General features: G+C 48.4%; 2 protein-coding genes across 5 annotated transcripts in view; both read left to right on the top strand.

Annotated features, from left to right (window-relative positions):
• Window positions 1-26,819, top strand: part of LOC119405345 (60S ribosomal protein L32) — a 219,441-nt gene that overhangs the window by 37,216 nt on the left and 155,406 nt on the right. The gene's annotated exons all lie outside the window — the stretch shown is intronic.
• Window positions 14,032-26,819, top strand: part of LOC119405346 (leucine-rich repeat protein SHOC-2) — a 139,432-nt gene continuing 126,644 nt past the window's right edge. Inside the window, exon 1 of one of the 4 annotated variants that reach the window (XM_037672180.2) lies at window positions 14,032-14,634. In XM_037672180.2, the coding sequence (XP_037528108.1) occupies window positions 14,371-14,634 (264 nt within the window). In that variant the 5' untranslated portion in view covers window positions 14,032-14,370. The remainder of the gene's footprint in view (window positions 14,635-26,819) is intronic. The other 3 variants (XM_037672181.2, XM_037672182.2, XM_037672183.2) reach the window with 3 other exon arrangements.

The following is a 26,819-nucleotide window of genomic DNA, read 5'->3' as shown; positions in this document are numbered from 1 at the left end:
GTGGGCACACAGGTATGTGATACAGGAATTGGGCAAGCCCGACCACTCACCACTGGTTCACTATAAATGAAGAAGGCAACACACGACTTACGCATTCTGAACAAACGTAGCCAATAATTGAGAGAGACTTCAATGAACCGTTGGGAGCAAACCACAGTGATAAACAGTGCGGTGGCACGTGCTTGGACGGTGTTTTTTTTTTTTTTTGTACACCTTCAAATGTTACGAAGAGCTTCGAGGTGTAACCGGCAGCCTAGCTGGTTTTGAGGCGGCCTACCTTTTCTGAAGCTGACGTGGATATACGCGGTTACGCGATATTTGCATGGTTTATACCACGGGTCGGCAACCTTTTGAGGAAGAGGGCCAATTTACATGAAGCCGACAAGGCGGGGGCCGGACGGCAAAGCAAAGCGCTGGTCTTGGGGGCGGGGAGGGGGGTGCTTTGCAGGCAAAGATGAAAAATTCCGCGAATTGACGATAATGTACAAAACTGGAATACAAATCATAATTATTTTCAGCACGCGTGTCACAAGGTTGCAATTTACAAACAGATTACAAGCAAAAAAAAAAAAACTCTTTCTATGCGATTTTTGGTGCTGCATATTTTTAGCCAACTTGCAACTATCTACATCAAGGTTGCTCGCCGACAGACGCACAAGTTCGTGGAGGTGTTCATCAGTTAGTAGGGAATGCATGTTTGATTTGATGAACTTCATTTTCGAGAAAGTCCGGTCGCAGACGTACGCACTGCCGAACACTGTTATGATGACTGCTGCTACTTCTATCATGGTTTATAATGGTGTAATAGTAGCGCAAAAAAAAAGACGAAGACAAGAAGAAGTCTTCGTCTTTTTTTTTTGTGCTACTATTACACCATTATGAATCAGTACCAACTAGCTCGCCTTTCCGTTTTGTATCATGGTTTCTTAGTTGCGCTGCAGATGACGAGACGAGGACGATAGGACGATACAGGGACACAGGACAGGTGGTGCGCAGACATCGCCTTGCTAAATGCTACTTCTACAAACTCGAAAACTTGGAGTCTGTGAGGCCAGCGTAGAACTTCGCACTGTCTTTCGCATCAAATGCGTCTTTCAGCTCATCGTCTGTCTGCAGATCAGTCAGCTCCAACTGGTGCATATTCGCCGCATTGAAAGGATTCTGAAAGAATCGGATGCTACTCTAACGTTTTTGAAAACCAGAAAACCTAACTTCGAACTCCCTTTTTAAACCTCCGTAATATTTGAGTTTTTCTGTTGGAATCCGTGTGCTCGTATCTTTCACAAAACTTTTGCATGGAAGGAAAGTGACAAAGATTAGACTCATTAGCCTGCTGTTGGAATAGTTTAAGCTCAAAAGCCTTAACGTCTGCGGGCATGCCGGACACGAGTTTTCCTTTTCCTTGGATGAAGGTCCTTCCCTGACCTATTTATTCCACAAAGAATATTTCTTCCATCTTTTTGGACCTTTGCAACGAAAGGAAGTGAAGACGCTGTCAGGGTAAGTGTGAAGATGGGGGACAATGCCAACTGGAAGCCATCTTTCGTTGTTCCTGTTCAACTCTATTTGAGAAAAACTGCAATGTCGGCCTTCAGATGTAAGTGACAAGGCGAGGAGGGTTCTGACGTCGTCAGCAAAAAAGAAAAAAAAAGTAGCGCACAGCGATTGAAGATAGCTTACCAACTAACCCAGTCGCAAACCTTGCTGCAATCTGACGTCGTGCCGGGGGCCGCATTCTACTGTCCCGCGGGCCGCAGGTTGCCGACCCCTGGTTTATAGGATCCCATTGTCCTGCAACAATGTTTACACGGCTCATACAGATAGGTGCATGAACATGGGACCCGCTGAGCAAAACCATCATTGTTTAAGGCTAAGGTCATTAAGCTTTTGATCACTTCAGAGATTATGGCTGGCAAGAACAGACGCTGTCCGCATGCATGTCAGGCAAGAAAGAAACTCGGAAAGTTTTTGAAGCGATTGAGATTGATAAACGGAATCACGTCCGTGCGTGTCAGCTGCCCCTCGGTATTTTTTTTTTTTCTCGCGAAGCACGTCGTCTTGGACTTTGGTTATTTTTTGACTGACGGTACATCCCTTGCCTTTTTTGGCGGTTTGATGACTTTCCCACGCCTCACTGGACTGCCAAACACCCGCCATGGTGGTCTAGTGGATATGGTGCTCGACTTATGACCCGAAGGTCGCGGGATCGAATCTCGCCCGCGGCGGCCGCATTTTCGGTGGAGGCGAAAATGCTTCAAGCCGGCGTGCTTAGGCGCACTTTGAAGAACCCCGGGTGGTCGAAATTTCCGCAGCCCTCCACTACGGCATCCCTCATAATCATATCGTGGTTTTGGGACGTTAAACCCCAACAACTATTGTTATTGTATTACTGGCTGCCAAACTGCGCGTACTCGTCAGGTGATTTCCACAAAAAAGCGCGGTTTTTTGAGCGTTGAAAGAACGGTTGCAGCCCAGCGCCTGCGATGCGTTAACTTTTTTTTTAAGGGGTACTTACACGAAAATTTTCAGTTGTCGCTTTTTTGCGTAAAATGAACGGCCAATCCCTCAAGAACCTAGAAAATTTAAACTGCTATGCGTCCCATGAAACACAAAACCTCTATAAAACGTCTTCAAAACGTTTAAGACCTATATAAAATGTTTTATAGAGGTGTTGTGTTTCATGGGGTGAGGCAGCCCTAAAACAATTACAATGTCTTTTTGAAAGCTATTTCAGCACCACCTGCTAGTTCCGATTCCTATGCTGTACCCTGACGTCAGGATACGGTATAAGCTTCTCGTCAAGTGCTTGCTCAAGACATCGTGCCGCTTCCACTCGGGCTCCCCATCGTTGCTCCGTTAGTGACGCACACAAGCGGCCATTTTGTATATTTTGTTGCCTGTCGTCATCAGAGCTAGTCCTACCGGCGCGTGCAGTCCCCAGGATTGCTACTGAAGCCCGACTAGGGTGGCTAGAATGGGGAGGTGTGAAAAGCGAGCCGTGTTTCCCTTGCCCGAAGGTGCTGCGTTGCGCGATCCCTCCGCTAGGTCGAGATATAGCGCGACAGTCGGAGGCGCTGCAGCTCGCATGGGGGATGGGGGAGCCGGCAGTGTAAGCTGTGTAAGCCGCTTGCGGCCGAAGCTTGTCAGCTTCGTTGGCGTGCACGTGCTTTTACGAGTTCCCTGTGTTAGTGTTCCTTTAGAGGAATGACGTGTACAAAAAAAGAAGAAACTCAGCGACCATCTTAACGGATTCGTGCAAACGCACGGAGACAAAGAAGAAGATATACACAAGGACCGTGTTTTGTGCCAGGCGCTGCAATTCGGTGTGCAGAACATGTGCGGAAAAAGTGTCACTTTCCCGTGCGCCGGCATGCAGACAGATTAGCAGTTTGGAAGCGGGCAATCCCAAAGGCCGACAGAGCGATACAGCGAGAATTCGGCCATCTGTGAAAAAACATTTTGACACAAGGTAAATGTACTGAACCCGTTCAAGTGCTGCAAAGGTTTTTGCGTGCGTCTGTGACAAGCACGGGCAAGTGATAAATGAAAAAAATCACAGCATATCCACGGAGTGAATGATGATGAGTGGGCGAAGCTGCGGAGGTTCATCGGTAAACCGTGAATCTTCCGTGATTTCTGCCCAGTACATCATCACCGACGTGAGATCGGGCGCGTTTATACTAAAGGTTCGATGAGTTATGACGACTTGCAGCTCACTTTAATTTTACATGTACGCTGTGAATTTTCATTGTTTAGAAAACCATTGCTTTAGAAAAATCTGGCGTCTTTCGTTAAGCAGCTGGCGTCTTTTCGTTTTGCTTTAGAAACATCTGGCGTTCTTTCGTTCTGCTTTTACAAAACATCTGGCGTCTTTCGTTGGTTTATTTCATCAATCAACGGCGTTTTGAACAAAATTTTTATTGTTTAATCACGCACAGGAGAAATCTCACCAGGCACTACCTTGGAGGTAAACAATGGCTGCTAATGGGAATGAGAGACAGAAGAAGTCGGCTTTTAGCTAACACTTACACTTCTACTTCTACTAACGTTTCCTACTGGAACATGCCAATGGCTGCTAATGGGGAATGAGAGACAGAAGAATTCGGCTTTTAGTTAACGCGCACGCTGCGAATTTTTTATTGTTCAACAATGCACAGGAAAAATCTCCCACCGGCACCACCTTGGAGGTCAAAGCGTAAGACTTGTTACGGACTACGACTACTACTACTACTACTACTACTACTACGACGACGACGACGACTACGAGGGACGAACGGGTGCCGCCTTAAGGAGCTTCGCCCCTAAAACCTGAACGTTTTATTTTCTTCTTCTGTTTTATTTTATTTATTATACTTTCATCGACTATAAAGAGCAACGCAGCGATGCTCACCTTGTGTATTTAATAGCGGGCTACGCAGTTACATAGCGCATTCTGCTATCGGGCTGCACACACTGCAAAAATGCGTGCATCGTGCTAATAGAAAGCACTGCATGACAGCTGCAAAGTCAGATAACTGGCAAATGGGATATTTGAGGGCTGCTGTATCCATCAAAGTTACTATACAACTTGACACAGATATTACATGTAAAGCAGGCTGACACTTGTGTTCAGCACAGTGCGCTTGCATTCAAAGATAGTAGGCAGCTTGTTGCAGCTCTGTAAGGAGCGTGTTGCAGAAATTGGCTACGTCGAACATGTGAAGAATGGACAATATCAGTGGTCAAATTCTTTTGCATCACTATCGAGGGTTCATTTGCCTTTGAAGGGGCTCAACCAGCAGGGGCGTAGCCAGAAATTTTTTTCGGGGGGGGGGGGGGGGGGGGGGGGGGGGTTTCACCCATACTTCATGTATGTTCGTGCGTGCGTTTGTATGTGTGCGCGTATATATACGCAAGCAAAATTGAAAAATTTCGGGGGGGGGGGGGTTTGAACCCCCCAAACCCCCCCCCCCTTGGCTACGCCCCTGTCAACCAGGGATAAATCGAGGACAAATTAAAAAAAACAGTTGAATAAATGCGCATCACCTACAAGAGTATCCACCAGTGTATTGCTCACAAAATGATGCCAATTAAATTTTGTTGAAGCGATGAAACTAATTGCTGTCTCAATTTCTATTCAACTTTGAGCATACTGGCTCCGTGATGGCGCGACCTCGAGTGTAATGCATATTCAGCATTGAGTAAATGGCAAGGAACAAAAGGACAAGGCAAGGCGCACTCTCGAGGTATATTTAGTAGTACGAGTAACTACAATGTATCAAAGGTTAAAAACGTCGTCAAAGATATAACGCTCCTGCAGGAAGAAGCTTTCTCTTTTACTCCGTAAATGTCTAGATAAATCTTATGAAGATGAACATAATTTTGCCTTCATCAAACATGTAAACATTGGTTCATTAGAAATAACACTTCATCGAAGAATGGTTTGATTATGGAGGCTCGAATTATGCCTCGTTGTTGGCGGCTGAAAGCTTCGCACTAATGCCGTGATCCTTGAGTGAGTAAAAATGTTTATATTGATAAAGCGCTCTTTCACTGGCGAAAATCTAGCACCGACGCGAGCGCATGGTCGTTGGCAGGGGGCATTTTCCCCGCCTCCCTGGAGCCACACCAGCGTTCCCCCACTCCACCATACGCGATGCAGCACGGGTTTGCACCCCCGAAGACAAAATCCTGCCGACGCCCATGCGCGAGTGCATTACCACAGCGCAAGCTGGCAGCGCCTCCGACTACAGCGCCACCGCTGCGGGATCGCGAATGGGGGCCAACTTAGAGCGGCCGGTTTTCACACCTCCCAATTCTAGCCACCTTAGCCCGACGACAGGCTGGTGTCGATGTGAGTAGGGGCGACATGCGAGAATTGACTTTGAAATCGGAATAAAGCATCCTATATGAGCATCTGCTGAGCTTCATACAATTCTTCAGAGGCGTGTCTGCACAGAGGAGATTTGTGTGGCGGAGTAAAGACATGTTGGGAGGGAATTGCGCTACAGTTAACTGGGACTTAACAAAGCTAGAGGACGGGACGAACGGAATGGACACGACAAGCGCAAACTATCAACTGAAATTTATTGAAAAGAACATTGAAGGGCGAAAATATTCTACGAATCTATCTGGAGGGCGTTACATTCTTCTGAACTGGTATCTTGCGCCACACGTGCCTCTTGTGGGTGACGTCAATGGTGCTTGTTTCTTCTGATGAAGTCTTCCCCGGTCGTCTCGGCAATGTTTGGAGGGATTGCACCATCGGAGGCCACGGCTCGCAGGCTCTGCAGAATTCTCCGCCAAGAGAACTGGAGGCGAGTACGCATTTACAGAGACCATATATCGGCTACGTGTGCTAGCACGCTCAACCCGGCTACATGCAAAAGCATGAAGAAGTATTTCTTCGAGCTAGCTGAACATCAGGCGGAGCAAGTATGGAAGGCGACATTCGCCTATTTACCGCGCAAGCAGAAAAGAAGAGGACCCTCGTATAGCGATGGGAAGACTAAAGAAGCAGCCATTAACTTGTCTGAACATAAGATAGCAGCTGAAGTAGTTCGTCCTACAACCGAGCCTGGACGCGGCAGAATACGTAGGAATGGTACATGCAGTCACCGACAAAATACCGGAACAGGCAAGGTTGGCCGGCATCATGGAAGGACTCAAGGGAATAGACCTAAAGACAGGAACGCGAAAAAAGCAAGCATCTGCAGGGATGACGAAAGTGGTGGAGTACTTTAGACAGCACTCGTGGAGTCTGCTCATCTCAGACAAGACTGGAGTGTTTGTGACAACAAGCAAGGATATGTACAACAAAAAAGCAATAGAAGCACTTAACAAACACTTTGTAGAAGACAAGCAGATGAATCAGAAGAACCTAAAGAAACGTCGCGCTGACGCCGGAAACCTATGCCTTGAATTGGGGCTTGAAAAACTTGCAAAGAGCATCAAAAAGAGCGACAGAGACAGCTTGCGGCCGTTCTTTGTAGTCAAGACGCATAAAGAAGGAAACCCCTTCAGGCTCATCGTAGAAGGCCGCTCGACTTGGCAGAACAACCTGGCATGCTTTTTACAGGAGCACCTGAAAACGCTCGCCGTCAATGATCCTTTCCTCATCAGGAATTCGGACAGTGTTGTTGAATTCCTTGAAACAAGTTCCTGCACCTCAATTTTCTCGATTGACGTTAAGGACCTCTATTACAACATTCCGCAAAAGGCAGCCCTCAGAGCAGTTGAAGAATCGATCGGAGAATTCGGAAATGTTAGATTTCAAAACCAATGTGGGATAAGCTTAGCAAATTTCATGAAACTTCTGGAAGTGTACTTAGGGGCGTTGCTCATAGAACACAGTAGTGTGGTATACAAGCAAGTCGATGGTATTTGCATAGGGTCGCGTCTGGCCCCTACACTCTGGGACATGTTCTTGGCGGTAGGAGATAGAGCACTTCATCAACAGTTTCAAGGGACCAACGTCGTGAGATGCTTCAGGTATGTCGACGACTACCTCGTGTGTGTAAACCAGCCAATAGACGCAACCGCCGTGGAAAGAGTGGTCAAGATGTTTACGGAAGCGCACGAAGGTCTGCAGTTCACCCATGAAATTCCCATCGAAAGTACCCTACAATAATTAGATCTGAACATAAGGCAAGAAGAGAGCCATATGTGCTACTTCGCTTTGACTCTGCACACACGAAACTAGTGAAGAGGGCGATCGCTAACGCATGCATGCTCCAAGCAATCAAAAAATCCTGCGCACACAGATGCAGTGAGAGTTTCAACTTGCAAGTGCAACGCCTACAAGGAAGTGGTTACCCGGACAGAGTGCTGGTCTCCGTAGGAGAGACCATGTTGCAAGAATTGAAGCGAAGGAAAAGCGCAGACCGCACGAAGAAGGACAAAAAACCGGTGGTTGTCCCTTACGTGCACAAGGCATCCCACAAATTGAAAAACATAGGAGCCAGGCATGAGGTGGACGTTGTTTTTTCAGCCCCGGTCAAGCTGAAAAGTATGTGCGAAAGAGTAAACGACAAGGACTTGAAAAAAGAAGAATGCCGAACTCGTCATGCCAAAAAATACGGAGAATGCGAAGTTGGCATTGTGTATTCCATCCCACTGACTTGTGGCAGAGCATACGTAGGACAATCGGGTCGTTGTGTGAACGAACGGCTGAAAGAGCACCGCTACGCATGTCAACAGACGGCAGTAACAGGCAACCTGTCAATGCACTGCAGAGAATGCGGGTGCAGCCCAAAGTTCGAAGAAACTGCAGTTTTAGCCAAATCAAAGAACAAGACGACCAGAGAAATATGGGAGGCCTACCACATAACTAACCAGCAAAGCGCATGCGTCAGCTCATGCTCCATTCTACTAACGCCACAAGAAATCGACTTCATCAGAAGAAACAAGCACCATTGACGTCACCCCACAAGAGGCACGTGTGGCGCAAGATACCAGTTCAGAAGAATGTAACGCCCTCCAGATTCGTAGAATATTTTCGCCCTTCAATGTTCTTTTCAATAAATTTCAGTTGATAGTTTGCGCTTGTCGTGTCCATTCCGTTCGTCCGTCCTCTAGCTTTGTCAAGTCCCAGTTAACTGTAGCGCAACTCCCTCCCAACATGCACAACCAACTAGCCCAATTTCTAACTTTGCTGGAGTAAAGACAGCTTCGAAAATTAGTGTCAGTGCCCCTTCGTGTTCGAGGGGTACTGACACCCGAACGCGTGTGTTTCGGATGCGATACTGCTTTTACATCACGCCTCACCAACTAGCCCAGCAGTTTGTGTATTAAGTCTATGTAGCACAAGTCCATTGGCACCATTAAACTCGTACCCCCCCCCCCCTCCATAGACTTAAAAAATTGGCGAAGCTTGCACTAAGTCGCGCAAGCCTTGAAACAGCGCAACTGGACGATTCTGAAGTCTAATCTGGTTGCTTCGATAGGTTGTTGCTAGGCGTTAGCTAGGTTGGTCACGACACGGATGTCCGAACCCCAAAAGCGAGGGTTCGCACCTGTCATAGAATGACCCTTTCTTTATCTCTGCTTTTCTCTCTATATATTTCTTTCTCTTTATTTCTCTCTATCTCTCTTTCTCTCTCTTTGCTCTCTCTTTCTGTGTTTTCCTTTCCTTCTCCTTTTCTCTCTTTCAATATCTTTCCCTGTCTTTCTATCCTCTCATGTCCTTATTCCCATTATTTCTCTCAAATTTTCTCTCTTTCTTTCTGTAGCTTTCTCTCTCTCTTAGTGAAGCAGTGGTGAGTAGTGGGATTTGCCCAATTGCTGTGGCACACGCCCATTCATGATGATGATAGTGTTCTGATAGGCCACGCAAATTACGGACAGCTTAAGCATATAGATATAATCGTGCCCCATAGACTTAATATAGACTCGTGCCCCAGTATTATATCTATTGGCGTAGCCACGGGGATTGGGGGGGGGGGGGGGGGTGAGGTGGTTACAAACCCTGAGAGTTTGCAATTTTGCTTGCGTATATATGCAGGCACGCACACATGCAAACGAACGCACGAAAATATATAAAGGGTAACCAGGTTGAACCCCCACCCCCTGAAAAACATTTTTGGCTACGCCTTTGGTCGAGCGGCATGTACGCCCGCTCTAATCTTAAGTGCTTGCATTTTGTTTGCAACTGCAACCATATGTTTGTCGGTTGCAGTTGCAAACCACATGTTTGCAACTGCAACCGTGCAACTCAACCATATGACAGTTCTGGCCCTACAACCGAAGTTTCAGTTTATCGCCTCGGTCTTCCTCCTCGGCAGCACTCAAAACTTCCTTATACTGAAGTCGCTGATAACACGGGCTCAAAATAGGCGGTGTTCTATGGGCATCCAGTTGTGACAAGCGACATACTTCGTTATATCGAGAATTTCGCTACATTGAAGTTCGTTATATCGAGTTTTAACTGCACATGCAATTTTAACTGCATGTCCAACTAGTCCAACTACCAACTTTACTGTGTATATGCAATCCTAGCCGCGTCCACAATAACGCTCTTGCAAGAGACACATCGGAAAGAATGACTCACGGATTGCGCCATATCGTCAATTTCTGAAATAGTAGTGTTCTGAGCCAATGACTGATGACCCTGTGAACCAGTAAGAAGCTGCAATAATAGCGAATTCCTGAGTATGGCGGTATTCGCCTATACGATTGTGCAGAATCCCACCCCAGATTAGCAGGCGCCTTGAAGGTCTGAAATTTCGGGGGGGGGGGGGGGGGGGTTGAACCCCCCTCCCAACACCCTCCTGGCTACGCCAACGCAGACGATTATGTTCGCTTGAATCTAAACATGCAGTTTGTATACGTGGCCAATAGAGTGGACAGGCGTTGGCCCCTCAATTTCTAGATCTCGCTAATAGGCCCAACGCTGTCAGTAATTGCTCCCTGCGCTATTCTTTGCAGTACAACGGTTTGTTTTCCTATGCGTTGTGTTCGTAAGCACGGAATATGTTGCAGCTCTTGCATCGCGACACATTATGTTGCGTAGGGCAACAGCGTGGAACACTATGTTGCAAGATGCTCGTCGAACAAATAGAAAATATTTTCATGCATGGAATGCCAGAGTGTTAGCATGGGACGTATTCTGCGGTGTCGGTCTTGCGTTGGATCCTGCGTCGAGTAAATAGTGAAGTTTTGCACAAGAAATTACATAGTATACACGAATGGTTAAGTGCACAATAGGGGGCACCACGTGATTTCGTTATCGCGTGCGGAGTGCAATCAACGTGTATTTCGAATAGGGCTGTGATTTTAATTAGCGACTTACCAAAAGCCGTATGAAGTAACACGTTTTCTCCGAAACTTTTCACAACTTAATCTGGCATTTAAGGTGAACTTGTTGAAGATGCAGCTGATTTGTGCAAGCTTTACTAAGTGGAACTAAAATTTGCACGCGTATAAAAGACCAAATGAAAAGCACAACTGTACACAACCTGTAGCTGAGTACGCACAACCACATATTCTGAGCTTAAGCTAAGCTTTGCACCGTATGCTATACGCCAGTAGTACCACGCTCCATGGATGTGGATACACCTTCGTGCAAATAAATGCGTGCAACGCGACGAGCTGTCCGCACTGAGTGGAGCTACAGAGTGGCCGTCGCGTCTTTCCGGGGCGCCGCATAGTGTGAACGGGCGGCGAGGCCATCGCTTAATGCGAACAGCAACAGCGTCTACAGTAAGCGGAGCGCATTTCCCCGAGCATTGACCTACTTTTCGGGAAGCGTAAGATTTACTACGCTCCTTACCTCTTCCCTCTCCCGGCGGTCCTCCTCAGCCAGCGGCTGGAGCGCCAAGTCAGGGACGTCCTTTCTTCCTCTTCCCTCCTCCTCTCCTTTATCTCTCTATTTATTTAATAAAGAGCCCGCCCGATGCCACCGAAGCCGCTGTTAGCATTACACTGGCCGCATAGCAGACGAAAAACGGGCTGACGATTGCAGACGACATTTCGGGTTGGCGCAGTGGCGTTGAAATTTTGGGCCCTGGTTCGGAACGTTTCGTTAAAGAAATTTTTTTTGGGCGCTTCGAGCAAAAAAGCAGCTACGTGAGTGAAAGCGAAGCGTCTGCTAATACGGCTGTTGCGTGCTCTATTTTATTTTCTCTGTTTCCCGTCTCGCGCGATGCGTTTTTGTTTGCTGCTCGACACCGGTAAGGGGAGACTGGAGAAAGGGAAAGCGACCGTGTGACCTAGTGGCTGACAGCAGTGAAGGGGAGGGCGAGGCCATCTAGGGTCTGCGGACCCCGGGCAAGCCCGGGGCCCGGGACTTCGCCGTGGACCTTCAAGAGGGGGCGGAGCCAAACGACGGCCGCCGGCCCAGCCCCTCGCTCAAGTTCCGGAAAACAGGGACCAGTCGGCAAACTCACCACAGCCCACGCGATTAGAAACGCAAAGCTATTGTCGTACTCAATTGTGCTTTACAGATTGCTGCGCCATCTAGGATCAACAAAGTACACTGTATAGCGCAAAATATAACGTCAAAACGGTCGTCAACGCAACCTCTAGCTCGGGTTCCAAAAAGCAGGGCCCAGTCAAAAACTTCCCCACAATCCTCGTGCTTAAAAACGCAACAAAATAGGTCTAACTGAACTTGTTTTACAGATTGCTGCGTCGTCTAGGATCGAAGAAACACACTATTTTTGTCAAAGAATTGACGTTGAAACAAGAGTAGTGTTTATTTGTTTACGCTGTAGATGGCAACCAACATTGTGAGTTGTTCAGCGTTGTTACCAAAAAGGTTTGAATTTTGACGCGAAGTTGGGCGGCTGATTACACGACTCTAGTTGGCTCAAAGTTCGTCTGCTACGAGCGAGCGGAAGGGACTGGCCTGATGAAGGCACCGTGACGAACCCACGACGTGGACGAACCATGCCCGTAGGGTTGGACGTTACAGAGCTAAGAAAAAACAAAAAGCATTCCTAACTGACGTTTTGCTGGAGCGCACAGCAGCGTCGCTTCGCAAGGCTGGCGCCCGGGGTTTCGAACTCCCGGGCCCCGGGTCACACCCAATAGCGACCGAGCGCGGTAGCTTTGTAAGTTCACGTCAACTCTACACGCAGTTTGTCAACATCGATTGGAAGAATTGCTCTGAAGTTTTTCCTCTTGCTTTCTGCATGCAACATATAGCTCGCATGTCAGACACCGGCTTTTACTTCTCAGAGAAAAAAAAAAAAACACAGAACGATAAAATTAAGCGAGAAGTGAATTCTCCGAGCCTGAGAGGAAAGAAGAGCTGTTGGAGAACGTTATAAAACCTGGTGGAAATGGCTGCGAAGATAAGGCACACACCGCCAACGCTGCGATAACACGGCGTGCCGCATTCTTGACGGCTGCTTCGTGAGGTGCCGCAATATCCTGTCGGCGTCAATCATACGCCTTACCGCACGAAGCAGATGGCACGGAGAACATAAAAAGGCGTCGTCAGCCGCCGCGACGGAAGTCGACTTTCTGTTAACAGGAAACGCCACAGTGTTAGAATAATAAATAAATAAACAACACCGAGGGCTCGACGGGCCTCGCGGTGTAGCAAACTGCAAGAGGGTCCGCCGCTTGGGACCGGCTGAGCACTGAAGAAGCCCGGTGCTCGGGGCCAGAGCCGCGGCTCGACTGGGACGTTCGCGTTTTCTCCGCGCCGTGTCGCTGCCGGCGGCGCCTGTGGAAAACCCGGGCGATCCCTGGGCGTGACGTAGCGGCCCGGGGGCCGCGGGTTTTAGTGCGCATCGACGACTACGCAGCCGGGGACACTTTTTCCTGCGTATGGCCGCGGCTGGTGGATGCAGCGCGAAGGGGGATGCACATTTTGAGCGAAAACATGAGTTCGCAGGTCGAATTTGCAGCGCAAATCGCAGAGCGAGAAGCTTCGAGTGCAAAGGAACGTCCCTAACGTCCGGAATGAGCAGAAGCATGCGTAAGTGAAGCGCAACGGCCAACTTTCGGCACGGTCCTTTTGCAGCGATCGGCCCCAAGTTTCGCGAGAGCTCTGCCCAGGCGCGGAGTAGGGCGCACTGTTGCAACCAGGTAGCGCAACATGTCTAGGCCTAAGAGCGGACGACGCACTGCACGCGTCGAAGCGCGTTTCTGAAACGTAGACAAATGTAACGGCTGTGTCATCGAGTAATTTGCCTTCTTCGAAATAGCCGGGACGTTTAAGTCGGCCACGGAGGACAACGAATAGTTTTGTTGCGTCGGTGCGCGCTTATTGGGGCCGACGTTTTGCACAGCCGACCTCTCCGGTTTCGCAAGCGTTCCGTGTCAGCGAGCTTCGCCGCCGTCGCAGCGCTTGGTTACAAACGAAGCCGCGCATCGGATGACAGTGGCACCTTCTCGACGTCGACGTGGTAAACGAACTCGTGAGACTCCTTATTTCGGCGCCGTTTCTCGCACTTCAAGTGCGGCTCGCACTGTCAGAAAGTCGCGCAAAGTTTTGTTGCGGGCGCGCGATTTCTAGCCTCGACACCAGCGCGTCTCCTCGTCGTCTGGTCCGAAAAATCGTCTGCAACCGCGACAGGCCCCAGCAGCAACGGCGAGCGAGTGGTTCGCCGGACGTCGTACGACAAAACTCGGCGACTGCCACGGAACGTCGGATCGTTTTCGTCTCTTCCCGGCAAGTTTTGTGCCGTCGTGCCGAACTTGGACGACGACAAGTGGAAGGCGAGAGAAGGGTGGAAGCCGAGAAAGTTTTTCTCGCCGCTAACCTCGGCTCCAGCGAACAGACGACCAAACCCCACGCTGTGTGTGTTTTGTGCGTGCGTGCGTGCGTGCGGTTTTTTTGTCGCCGGTTGAATGGGCCTTGTCGCCGTAAAAAGCGAGTAGCGTAGAAGAGGCTGCAAAGCGACGGGCCCCGATGCTGACGACGTCCGCGGAGGCGGCGGCATGCGAAAGTTGTCCAAGTCTAAGAGCGGTGACAAGGCGGCGTCGTCGGCGTCCATCGGGTCCCACGACGCGACGGCGCTGCGCCTAGCCAGCTACCGCGCCGGCGAAGTGTCCGTGCCGTCGTCGACGGAAAGCCCTAAGGTTAGTCCTAGCTCGCCCGAGGACGAGCACGGGGCCAGTTCATCGGAACCTGTTGCCTCTTTGGAACGGCGCGTCATGAGTGGTCTCGACCAGCCCTCCACGAGCCGGGGAGACGTGGTCAAGGTGCGTACACGCTTTACGTAGTGCCGTCCTGCACACGGGGTTCTAGGCGTGAGTGCCTGTTTCTTTTTTTTTTTTCCTCCCCGCGTATATCGGTGCTGGTTCTGCCCTTTCCCTCGCTTCTCATCGATTGTTTGATGCCGGGGGCATTAGCATTTCGGGCGTGCGGCTCGGAGTTTTGGTGGGCTGTCACAACTCGGGCTCCGGCCCCGCGAGCGCACGCCCGCGAAGCGAGCTTCGGCCGAACGACGCGACGGCCTCTTTTTTTCTTGCTGTGTTTATCCCGTTCGAGGGTAGCCACCGATAAGCTTGGGGCAGGTGTCACAGTTCCTTTCGGCGCACCCGGTACACTGTACCCGGTAGCAGCGCCATTCGTTCCGTTTTCTCGACTTTTCGAGAAACGGAACGGCCGCATTGTACTCTGACCGTATAGACCGGCAGTCGCCCTCGCAAAGGCGGCGACGCAAGAAATGTCACCGCTTATTTTCCGCGCACGCGAAAGTCGACGTGCATCGCTCTCGCTCCAAAATTTGTTGTGCAGAAGTCTGTGGACTTTAATGTCATCGCGCTGGTGGTTGCGGGCGTGCGTCACTTCGTCCTGTGCCGATTTTGTACTCTGATCTCGTCGGTTTATGTTGCCGATGGGACGCGGTATTCCTCCAGTGTCAGCGCTAGGTAATTGACCACCTCGGCTACGGCCGCGTTGGTACGCGTGAAGTTTCACATGTGTGGCATCATAAAAATGTCGCAGTGTGCACTCTCGATCGCGATCGAGCCCGATCGGAATAGGAACCTTAAAATGGTCGGACCATGAAGGCTGTCGAAATAAACCAGTCGCGTTCGAGAACAACGATGCGGCGTCGGGCTTGATCGCGATCTAAACTGCACCTGTGACGCCCGGCACTAATCGCACCCGTCACGATGGTCTAGTGGCTGTGGTGCTCCACTACTGACCCGAAGGCCCCGGGATCGAATCCCGGCCGCATTTTAGATAGAGGCGGAAATGCCAGAGACCCCTGAACTGAGATTTAGGTGCACGTTAAAGATGCCCAGGTGGTCGAAATTTCCGGAGCCCTCCACTGCGGCGACCCTCATGATCATTTCGTGGTTTTGGGACGTTAAAACCCCAACGATTCATTAACCAGCGCTAATCGCATATCATCATGTCCCTGGCTGTAAGCTGTACACAACATGTGATTAAGTTTTAAAGTCAAGTAACGTGTTTTCACCTACCCACTGCTTACGTAAAAGTCCTTCAGTCGCGTTACTGCTTTAGTACGTTTCTTCTGTGCCATCAACAGTGCTGCAATAGTTATTGTTAACAAGCGTTAATGTTGTTAATTCCTGTGAACATGTAGCACGATACCCAACCCGAATAAGTCGCGACATTGTGCTCAAAGCATTCTCTTGAGCGTTCTGTTTGGTTTGATTGTTGTTACTCTCTCTCTGGTGCTTTGCATTGTAAATACCTACTGTGCTGTCCATGCAAAGTTGCAATTAGCTAGAAAGCTTTGACATTAGCGAAAGAATGCAACGAGTGTGTTGCGTAGGGGGACACGTAGTCCGTCGTAATACTTCCGGACCACCGACTCCACTGTGTCATTGTATTTGATTGCATTCTTCAGGGTGTGTGGCAAGGGGATTGATAACTGTTGCATCAACTTCTTTCGGTTGAGTGGAGTTCCACGGTGGCACTTCTTGATGCCAGGTTGACGGGGTGTGACGGAACGACAGCTGTCACGGCTAATTCGTCACGAATACGTTCTGCACTGGCAATGTTGATGGCTTGACGTTTGTAACATATCTGCCCATATCACACAGCTACTGACTGGAACAAACACCCCTGAAACATTGTCCTTCATGTCAACCCTGTTCACTACAAAGCCACTGTTGAATCACTTTTTGTAAACATCAGCTAACTTGTTTTTTTTTGTTTTTTTTAATTAACCACCCTTGTGTACAGGATCGCTGAGGTATTTTCAATAAATAAATCACTCTATAGATTCACCGTCTCTCGACGCATCATATATTACCCAAAATATTGCAATTCTTGACCCCATGTGTTGTTGGTATTGCCACATAGAGGTATGGAGCGATATAAAAGAAAAAAAAGTTTATGAATCAGTCGAATTTGAACAAAACTGAGAAGTCCCTCCAGAAAAACAATGCATTTGAGTGGAATTGTAAAAAAAGATTATATTATAAGGTTTAAGGACACAAAGGCAGCAGTCTAGCTTTCGAAAGGCGCCACAGTAGAAGGTTGCAGATTAATTTTGACCAACTGCGGTTAATTAGCATGAACATGATGCTCTGTACGTGTGGTTTTGCATTACAAAGGTGGCCATTTCCCACCTGGCAATGAAGCTGCAACCATCTACACTGCCGAGGTGCCGCATCACCCGTGGCTTGTGTACTTCATTTGTGCAGTGTACGAATGTGATGTGTCATGTGTATTTCTCGACATAAACAGGTTCATATGAAGATTTTTTTTTTTTCATCTAATGATTTTTTTAAACATTAGGTTGAAAAGAGAGTGTGAAGCGCATTCTGCCGGTGGGGCGCTCTAAAGAGCCGCCGTTTTGAACTGTTCACTTGGGGATGCCCTTATCTGCTGGAATTCGAAGAGATAAGGCCGGCTTTGTGGCATTCCCAGCCGATAGCTCTCTTCGGAGGTGTAGAAACATTCCGGGCAGGAAATGATGTAGCAACAGTCTGTGGAGTTGCACTTTCGAGCTGTAAGCGATATCTCGATGGAGTGAAGTTGAAGAATCAAGATATCTAAGCATAAATTCGTTGTTAGCAGTAAGAAAGATTAAACAGTGCAAAAAAAGATGGAACACGCAGATACAGCACCGATCTATGCGTATTTTTTTCGGTGTTCCGTCCTTTTTTTGCGCTGCTTAATCTTTCCTAACTGTGAACCATCTCTCCCAAGCATCGGTTCTAGCGTTGCAGTCGACCAATTTATCAATGAGCACCATCACTGGTCATGTGGAGGATGAACTCTGAAGGCTCTGTGCTGATAGCCGAGGACGGCGGAATGTTTGTTTATCTTGACAACGCTTGCAGATTTTGCCAGTTGTGCCTCGTTGTTGAGTGAAAAAGCGCACAGTTAATTTTCGAGATAGTAATGATAGTAACACAATGGCGGGTGTTTTCAGGGCCACCTTCCACTAAAATGGTGGAAGCCGGTGTGAAAGGGATAGCTTCTTCAATATATGTTCTGTACATTGGTTGTCATCGCTGGTCGCTTTTTAAGTTGTTTTGTGTCAGCTGAGGCAATAATTTTCGCGAAGGATCAAAGCAGCAGAGGTCTTTCTAGTCACTGCAATAATAGCAGATGTGAACGTCAGTTATCATCATCACTAGGTGCCTTCCAAATCGGTTTAGGATAAACAAGGCAATAATGTTTCCTTGTTCAATTTCACAGCTGTGGAGGCCACCAATAATAGCGGATGCAAATATTCATCACAGTTACTAATTACCGTACTGGTTCATTGGTCGGGTGCACCTACGTTGATAATGAAATTAAAGCCGGCCATTGCACGAGGCATATACGTGAGATATCAGTGAAATGGCACACACTTAATGTAGAAGGATGAACTGAAGAAAAAAAATTTTTTTTAGTTAAATGTTCGCGCCGTACCAGTAACACTGAAGCTAAAATTTTTTGCTTGCTCGCTCTGTGAATACCGACTTTAACATGGCGGCTTTCCTTCATTTGTGATGCCTTTTTATTTGGCTCCTAGGAACCTGTTTGCATTTTCTTAGCAGTAACACATTGAGATTGCCTTATACCTTTCATGTTTCAGGCAGCAAATACTAAGCTATTCATCAACTAACGGCTATCTGTCACCTGCTAAACTGAAACCTCCTAGGAATAGCATCAAACCAGTCCCTGAACCATTTCAACCACGTGCTAACCTCTTTTAAGTACAGCTTCTTTCCTCGTACAGTTGAAAAATCCAACATACTACCAGGACCAAGTTGAAACTGGGTCGTGGCCTTTTAGAGAAAATCTTGTACACGTTAACCTGATACATATTGGGTTCATTAATACCCGATTTGTTTTTAATTACGTAACAGTCACAATTTATATAGTGTTGTAATGAATTTGCCTCAAAGAATGCTTCGATGTTGTGTTCAATGAAGCTTTGCTATAGTCCAATTGGGCTGCATTATGTATAAATAAAAATAAATATTGTCATACTGTGTGTTGTAGAAAGAACTCGCTATAATGCTCGAAGAAGTACCCCTGAGTTGTACACACAGTACAACTTGGTTGAGTTGTACTGTGTGTACAACTCAACCAACTGTGTCAAACTCAAAGCACTGATGAAAGTAGCGACTGTCAAGAATTGTCGCATCTTGAAGCACTCCTATGCCGTTAATTTGAATGTGTAAATGGCCAGGCGTTTGCTTTCAGCGCATTGTGTTACTATTTGATGGCTTATTCTTTCATCATTTTTCCCAACTTTTTGCAGCAGGTATATTTTTCAGGTAGCTCGGCAAGTGCTTTCCTGAAATGCTAGGCGCGAGTTAATGTTCTAGCACCGGTGTTCCTGTGGAAAGCTCCCGCATGGAGTTCACATTCTGCTAACGTAAAGCTATCCGAATTAAAGATCTAAGAAATTGTGTTTCGTTCTGAATCTGTGGGTATTTCACGATTCTGAACGTGCAGGTAACAGAGGCAAAACTAAACTTCGGGTGGACAGAATTCATTGATCCCACCCCTAAATGGATTGTTGTTGGGCTGATGGTTTCAGTTCAATTCATCAAAATTCATGTCTTGAACATGCAAGCAGCCTGGCTTGGTGGTCATTCATAAGCTGTCACTACACACTTAGCCACATCATAAGTGCATTGGCCACCGCATGTTGTCAAGATTAGTCCAGAAGCAAATTAGACGAAACCTCTTGTAGTGTCTGTGTAGCTTGTGGGAATAAAGATGGAACCATATAACTTAGTTCCACGTTAAATTGTGTTTTAGACTTGACATATTTCTAAAATTGGGTACTTCCCAGTACACTGTGAGTGATCAAGCTGTTCCTGTGCTTAGAATTCTTTCCAGAGTTTGCGCGTGTAGTGTCACATTTGTGAGTACTCTGAAACTATTTTCTGACTGCTGCTTTATCGTTATTGCTTTTAATTCGGGATTATAGGGCAAGAAATCTGTCGAACCGATTCTTTGACTGGGACAATTGGCATTTTAAGAGTGTTACGGTTTTAGAATTTATTGTAGTAGTCTAAAGGCTCGTTCACACCGGCGACTAGCAACGGTCGCGCGACCGTTGGCGACTGGCGGTCAGAAAGCGACTCAAATCGACCGATGTTCACACCTGCGTGCAACCTATATGCGTCGCCATATAGAATTCACGTCGGCTCGTATACAGCTCGCATTGCCGTTGCCCCGTAAAATAGACTGATGTCCTGTTCATGCGCATCTGATTGGTTCAGAGGTTTGTGACTGCAGTCGCGCGACTGAAAAATCGAGCAGTGAGCGACTGAGTCAAAGCAGTCGCTTTGCGACCAAAACGGCCATTTGCGACCGTTTGCGACCAGTCGCGCGACCGTTGCTAGTCGCCGGTGTGAACGAGCCTTAAGTTAAACTCAATATGTTATCGTCATAAATTCAGATCGAAACGAATTTCAGGGCTGCCACAGTGTGTTTTTCGGTTTCCACATGATGTTGCGTTTATGACAGCTGCCTCTTTCTCTGCCAAGACTTACCAATTTTGACTACTGCATGTTTAGAGACCAGCTAGAGTGATTACACATGCTTATGTGTGAAATGGCTTCATTCGAGGCCACACCTGTGACAGTACATGGTTTATAGCACAAGTGATAAAAGCTTCAAAGCCCGAGTGCTTCATGGTCCTTCAAAATGTATGGCGCGAGTGATAAAAGCTTCGAAGCCAAAGTACTTCATGGTTTTTCAAAAATGCGAAAATTTAAGGCAATAAAATTGGTGATCTGACGTACATTTTCCAGTTGTGTTTGCAATCAACCCTTTGTGTAGAACTACTCAACTTGCCCAGTAGAAAGGTCAGCGGATCAGTTGTCCTACTTTAGAGCTGTTGACCTGCGGTAAGCATGCGGTGTTATTAAAGTGGACTGGCTGATGTATTTAAGAACAGATGGGAAACAATGCATGGGGGCTTTAAATGTCATTATATCTTGATGAATACGGGGCTTGCTTCTGCAGTGCAGTTGTTTACTTCACATTTAAAAGTTCTTGATCATAGTTCATAGGGAACTCTCTTTACTTAGTTTCAAGATGATATCAGTCCACTGTTTTACACCTGTTCAATACTTATCATTCGCATATTCCTGCTTTTCTTTGTTAATTAGTTTACAGGAATGATTTGATCACATGAAAAATAACCCCTTCAGGCATGCTTAATTGTGCATACCTAGATTTTGTGTGAAATTGAAATCGTGGATTAAGACATTTAAATTTGCTTGCCTACATCTTCGCAGTTTGGGTGTGTGTCGAGGGTTTCGGTAAAGTGAGTCTTAGGGGATAGATCGCTGGTTGTTTGGTCTTGATGGCACTATGTATTCAAGTAATGATATTATTATAATATCTGGGGTTTTACGTCCTAAAGTCACCATATGATTGCGATAAAGGCCGTAGCGGAGGGTTCCGGAAATCTCGACCACCTGGGGCTCTTTCACGTGCGCATAAATCTAAGCACACGGGCCTCTAGCCTGTTTACCACCAACTAAATGCGACTTCCAGGGCCGTAGCCAAGGGGGGGGGGGGGGGTGTCAACCCCCCCCCCCCAAATTTTTCAATTTTGCTTGCGCATATATACACGCACACATACAAACGCACGCACGAACATACATATTGTATGGTTGAACCCCCCCCCCCCCGAAAAAAATTTCTGGCTACGCCCCTGGCGACCTCCGCGGCTGGGATCGAACGCGCGACCTTCGGGTGACCATTCAGGCACCGTAACCACTAGGCCACCGCGGCGGATTTGTGTACTCAAGTTCCAGGCTCTCTTCCTTAATTGGTTTTATTTTTTAACAATGTTGTGCGTCAAGCGCATAATCTCAGGGGTTTTGCATGTATTTAAAACGCGAGGTGGTCTTTCTCGTCTCATGCGCCCCTGTGCCGCAAGGGGTCCACTTCTGTACACTTGACAGAACTCGCCGAACGATTGAAAGTGCAGCGTTTGGAGCGAAGCCGTAGGCATTCCGCGGTGCTAAGGACGCAGGAAACACGGTGAAACGAAAACCCGGCGTCGGAGAGCGTGCAGAAGAAACGCGGCCCTCGAAGATGAGATTGCCCATATGTAAGAAATGGCTGATATCGCCGGCAAGCCCATGGCTTGTTGGCGATCAGCCGTTTCTGGTATTGGCAATCTGATCTTTTATCGAGAGGTCACATGTAGTTGCGCGTTGCAACACTTCATTGTTGCCTGGATGTGAACGCACGACCCTCGTTGTTGCCTGTAGCAGCTGAAGTGTTGCGCGGGTAAGCATGCGGGTGAAGGTCCGATTCCCGGCATGGAGGAAGGAAACAGGAATAAGCATTGCGCAGTGCGATAGAAAGAAAGAAAAGTGGTACTTCAGGCACGCACACGCCGATCTTCGCTTGCCCCCCCCCCCCCCTTATTCTCCCGATAGCGCAAGGGCCCCTGAATTTTTTTTTATTGGAATAATTGGCTTCTCAAGGGGACGGTATTGTGGTTTAATAAGATGCGGAACAATGTAACACCAGTGTCACTCGGGCACTTTTGATCGCGATCAGGGCCACTGTCGTCCGCGTCTCCATGCGGACGAGATGCTACACGGTCCCTTTTAATCGCGATCAAGCCCGATCAAAATCAAGACGATGGCGATCTACGCAGCGCGATCTGGCTCAATTAGATCTCGATTTGAACTGACGTCTGCGTCAAACTCGAGTCCTCCCCCGGTGGTGCAGTGGTTACGGTGCTCGTCTGCTGAACCGAAAGTAGCAAAGTTCGATCCCAGCCGCGGCGGTCGCATGTTCGATGGAGGCGAAATGGCAGAGGCCCGCTTACTGTGCAGAGATAGAAGTGCCGCACCAGTTGCTCCAAACTGCTCCAAAAGAGAAATGCTGCTCCATGCTGCTCCAAACGGTATTTTTTGTTAGTAACTGCTCCGAACCTGCTCCGAAATGGCACTGGGAAGCTGAAAACAATGAACTTTAACACCATCCGGCGAGCCTCTGCCGAAAAGGCAAAATGCCACTTCCTTCACTGACTGGGCGATTCCAGTGCACGTTAAAGAACGATAGATGGTCTAAATGTCGAGAGCGCTCCACTACTGCCCGCCTCATAATCGTGGTTCTGGCACGTGAAACTCCAGAAATTGTTTTAAGGACTGCAAACTGCAGCTGTGAAGAGACCTACGCGGTCCATATGCCACATCAGCATAGACAGTATCTTGCTGGTGATCCCACGTTTTTCATAAGTGTCGAGCTCGAAGAGCGCGCCTAGCATGATCGGGAGTCGGGCGCATGTGTCTTGAGAGTGGGCTGACTACGATGCGCGAGCGTAGGTCATGGGGGATGTCATGGCGGTCTTGCACTGTCACCGGAGGCGATGAAGCGGGTAGGCATGTCCCTTCCAGAAGGAGGAGGGGGGGCATTGGGTCGTACTTCGTGGGCGCCTCTGTGCGCTTGTATGATTTCGTGCGTGTCATTGTTAATGTCCAGAGCCTGCAGTCGGTAGTATGGAGTGGGAGGCCCAGGGCGAACTTGTGAGACTTACGGAGTAGCCGGACAGGACGATCTTTTTCACTGTGTTTGAGCGGTATGAAAGGAAGCGCGCATATGTGTAACTGGAGCGTATAAATGCCTGCATACTAAGTCGTATAGTTTCTGGCTCTCAGCCTGTGGTTACTGGAAGAGACGCGCCTGGTCATGTGGGTCACTTGGGTGACAGATGCTAGTAGCCTGTTCACGGTTGTTCAGTTAAGGCCTTAGATGCCTCATCAAACGCGAAAATTGACCGTCGGCGTCAGCGCGGAGTGATGCAAAAAAAAAAAAATCATCATCCTGTCACCATTATCACGATGACGTCATCACGACTTCACGAATTTAATCGATACTTCCGAAGAAAAAAAATCGTAGCGCAAAACGACACAAGGACAGACAGATACGCGGGACTGCCGCTGTGTTCCTGTCTGTCATTGTGTCGTCTTGCGCTACGATTTTTACAGCAAAACGGTATACCACTCGTGGGTCTGAAAATTTCGTGACGTCAGCACTAAACTCCTGTAGCGCGCGTATGTACCATAGAGAAAGATTCTTTCTTTCTCTATGTATGTACGACAGAAATTGGGCAAATCCCACTACTCACCAACAGACGCTCGCGTGCTCCTCTGCTAGCAGATGCTCGCGCTCCTTGCGTTTTCACCTTGGACGCTGAGGAAGGCCATTCGGAGAGGTGGACAGACGAGCCGACGAAGGCGGCGTAGCGAAGGAAAGAGCGAAACGAGCAAACGTCTGCAACTCCGCGAGCGTTCGCCGTAGACACGTGCGCAACTGCAACGCCGCAGCTAAATGTCGACCTCAGGGTGTTTAACGCGTGTTTCGTGAGAGCACAGGCTCTCACGCGGCTTCGCCTCTCTTTAGCGTTGCCTAAAGCGACTGCGACATTCACCGAGGCGCTAGACAAAAACATTGGCAGGCAAACAAGCAAGCGTTGCAGCAACAACAACAACCAAGAAAATCTGGAGGCTATTCTAATCCTTGCCTTTTTAGATGCGAAGTATCTTAAGGCGGAGCTCAATCCGGTGGTGGTGGTGTGCGGCGTAACCACCCTTACTGCGCATGCGCATACCCTCTCCACACACCTCCTCCTCTCCACTCCCCCTCACCAGGGCCATCGATTTCCACTTCAAGCACGAAATGCTTTTAGCTCCCGTTGTCGGCGGATTTCCGGTGACCTTGAGACGAAAGCCAGCACCGCGAGCGAGACATCCGCGGGCATCGTTGCGAGACAAAAACGAGTACGTGCGGACAACCAGTCAAAACTCGCGGGATCCCTTGTGCACTCACTTAAGACGACTGGAAGGCGAAAGCCATCTTCATTTTCTTCTCCGTCGATGTATTGAGATGCTGCCCCGCCACCCTTCGGAAGCTTTCTGCACCTAACGTGGTTTTGCAATGCCTCCAAGATCGGAGGCACCTCACCTGGTTTTGCAGTGCCCTCCGTCATCGGACCACCTTTAACCAAGCTACGATATCGTGTGACGTTACGTCGGCTACTTAACGATAGCTACTTAACGTGCACTCGACCTGAACACGCGGTGGTTCAGTGCAGGGGGCATCACAGACGAACAAATCTGCAGTGCTCGCGGAATAAGCCGCGGCAGTAGAACTTCTAAGTACGAGGGGTACGCACGATTGCCCGAAATAACCGTGCCTTATCGCTTCAAATCTGGCCACTAATGTTGCTGCGGGCGCTGGTGTACAGGCCTACTCACTGAGTCACCTCCTTTCTGGACTGTTGCACGGTGGTACAAACGCTGACTTCACAGCCTCGGCAGTGCATTTTTTTTTTCGGGGAGGGGGGGGGGGGTCACGCGTATGAACAACAACCCAGAGCGAATTATGGCGGCGGCGGCCAGGGAGCCTTCGTTGACAAAGTGCATAAGTGAACCAGCCAGTTCTAACGCGGATCTAATACAACCAACAGATAATGAAGCCAAGGCAGGTATATTGGGGTCATTATTTGCAGTCTCTTGAAGCTGTAGATTAAGCCCGCCCCGATGGTCTAGTGGTTATGGCGCTCGACTGCTGACCCGAAGGTCGCGGGATCGAATCCCGGCGACGGCGGCTGCATTTTCGATGGAGGCGAAAATGCTCGAGGCCCGTGTGCTTAGATTTAGGTGGACGCCAAGGAACCCCAGGTGGTCGAAATTACCGGAGTCCTCCACTACGGCGCCCCTCATAATCGTAACGTGGTTTTGGGACGTTGAATCCCAAATATTGTTATTAAGTTGTAGTATAGAATTTGTGATATAAATGTAAAGAAAGTAAAGTGGACGAAAAGACAACTTGCCGCCGGCGGGGACCGAACCCGCAACCTTCGGACAACGCGTCCGGTGCTCTACCAATTCAGCTACGGGAGCTGTCGCTATCCCATGCACTTTATTGGGTATTTGTGCTTTGTGTTATCCATGGGAGTGTTAGCCAGCGCCGCTCGCAGCCATGACGGCGAGTGTGGAACACTTCTTTTTTTGCTAGCTGACATTCTGGCAACGTTGGCTGGCATCGCGTGGCATGTGATTTTTTTTTTTTTTTTTACGAGCTGGCAGCTGACCAATTAACGCTCACATGACTACCTGAAGTCATCTGTCAGAACGACACCCTCGCTATGAACGAACGAGAGAAGAAAGAAAGGACTACGAGAGAGCCCTTGATACATTACCCTTTTTTTTTCGTTTATTAGAGAGTTTGAGAATTGGGGACCCAGGAAATTTACAAGCCGCCAGGGCGCATGCGCAGAATCCCAAGCCACTCTTGGGCTCTTGCGCTCGCGTTGTCCCAAGACCCAAAAATTGAAAACTATCGTGCGTTCCCAAGGCGTCTTGGGTCGCCAGCGACACGACGCAGACGCAGCGCGGGCCACGACGCAGTATGGACCGCGTCTCGCATGATTTTAATTTCGCCACGTGTGGCGCCCCGTGGGTTTGACCCAACGCAGCCTGAGTTTGACCCAGTTCTCAAGCTTTGCTAATCCTCCGAACGCAAGAGCAGCCTACCCAACGCAGCTTGGGGACCCAGTGTCTTGGGTCCCCAATTCTCAAACCCTCTATTAACGCGGATGTGACGCAAAGTTTAAGTCATCGCAAAAGAAATTTACCTGGATTATTTAGTCCTAAATGGACGCGTTTCATTCCGTTAGAGGGCCCCTACACCACCCCCGATAGTTTTTAAAGACTGTAGTCTTTGTTGGGGAACTTAAACGCAGAAATTTTGGTCTGTCTTTCTGTTTGTCGGCACGTCACTCGATTCAGCCACCTGGCCAAAGTTGAACCACTTGCTTACCGCCCACCCATCTTGAACTGGTACGGCTGTTCATACTTGTGGACGTTGTCGATCAAAAAGTTATTATTACGCACATCTGAGGCGCAGCATCATTAGGTACGTATTAGGTGGTGTGTTCCTTTAATAGAAAATACATAGGTACGCAATTTTAAAG

This window comes from Rhipicephalus sanguineus, chromosome 9 (assembly GCF_013339695.2).
Source record: "Rhipicephalus sanguineus isolate Rsan-2018 chromosome 9, BIME_Rsan_1.4, whole genome shotgun sequence".
NCBI lineage: Eukaryota > Metazoa > Arthropoda > Arachnida > Ixodida > Ixodidae > Rhipicephalus > Rhipicephalus sanguineus.
Note: the sequence above shows the minus strand (reverse complement) of the source record. Positions and strands in the feature narration are given on the sequence as shown.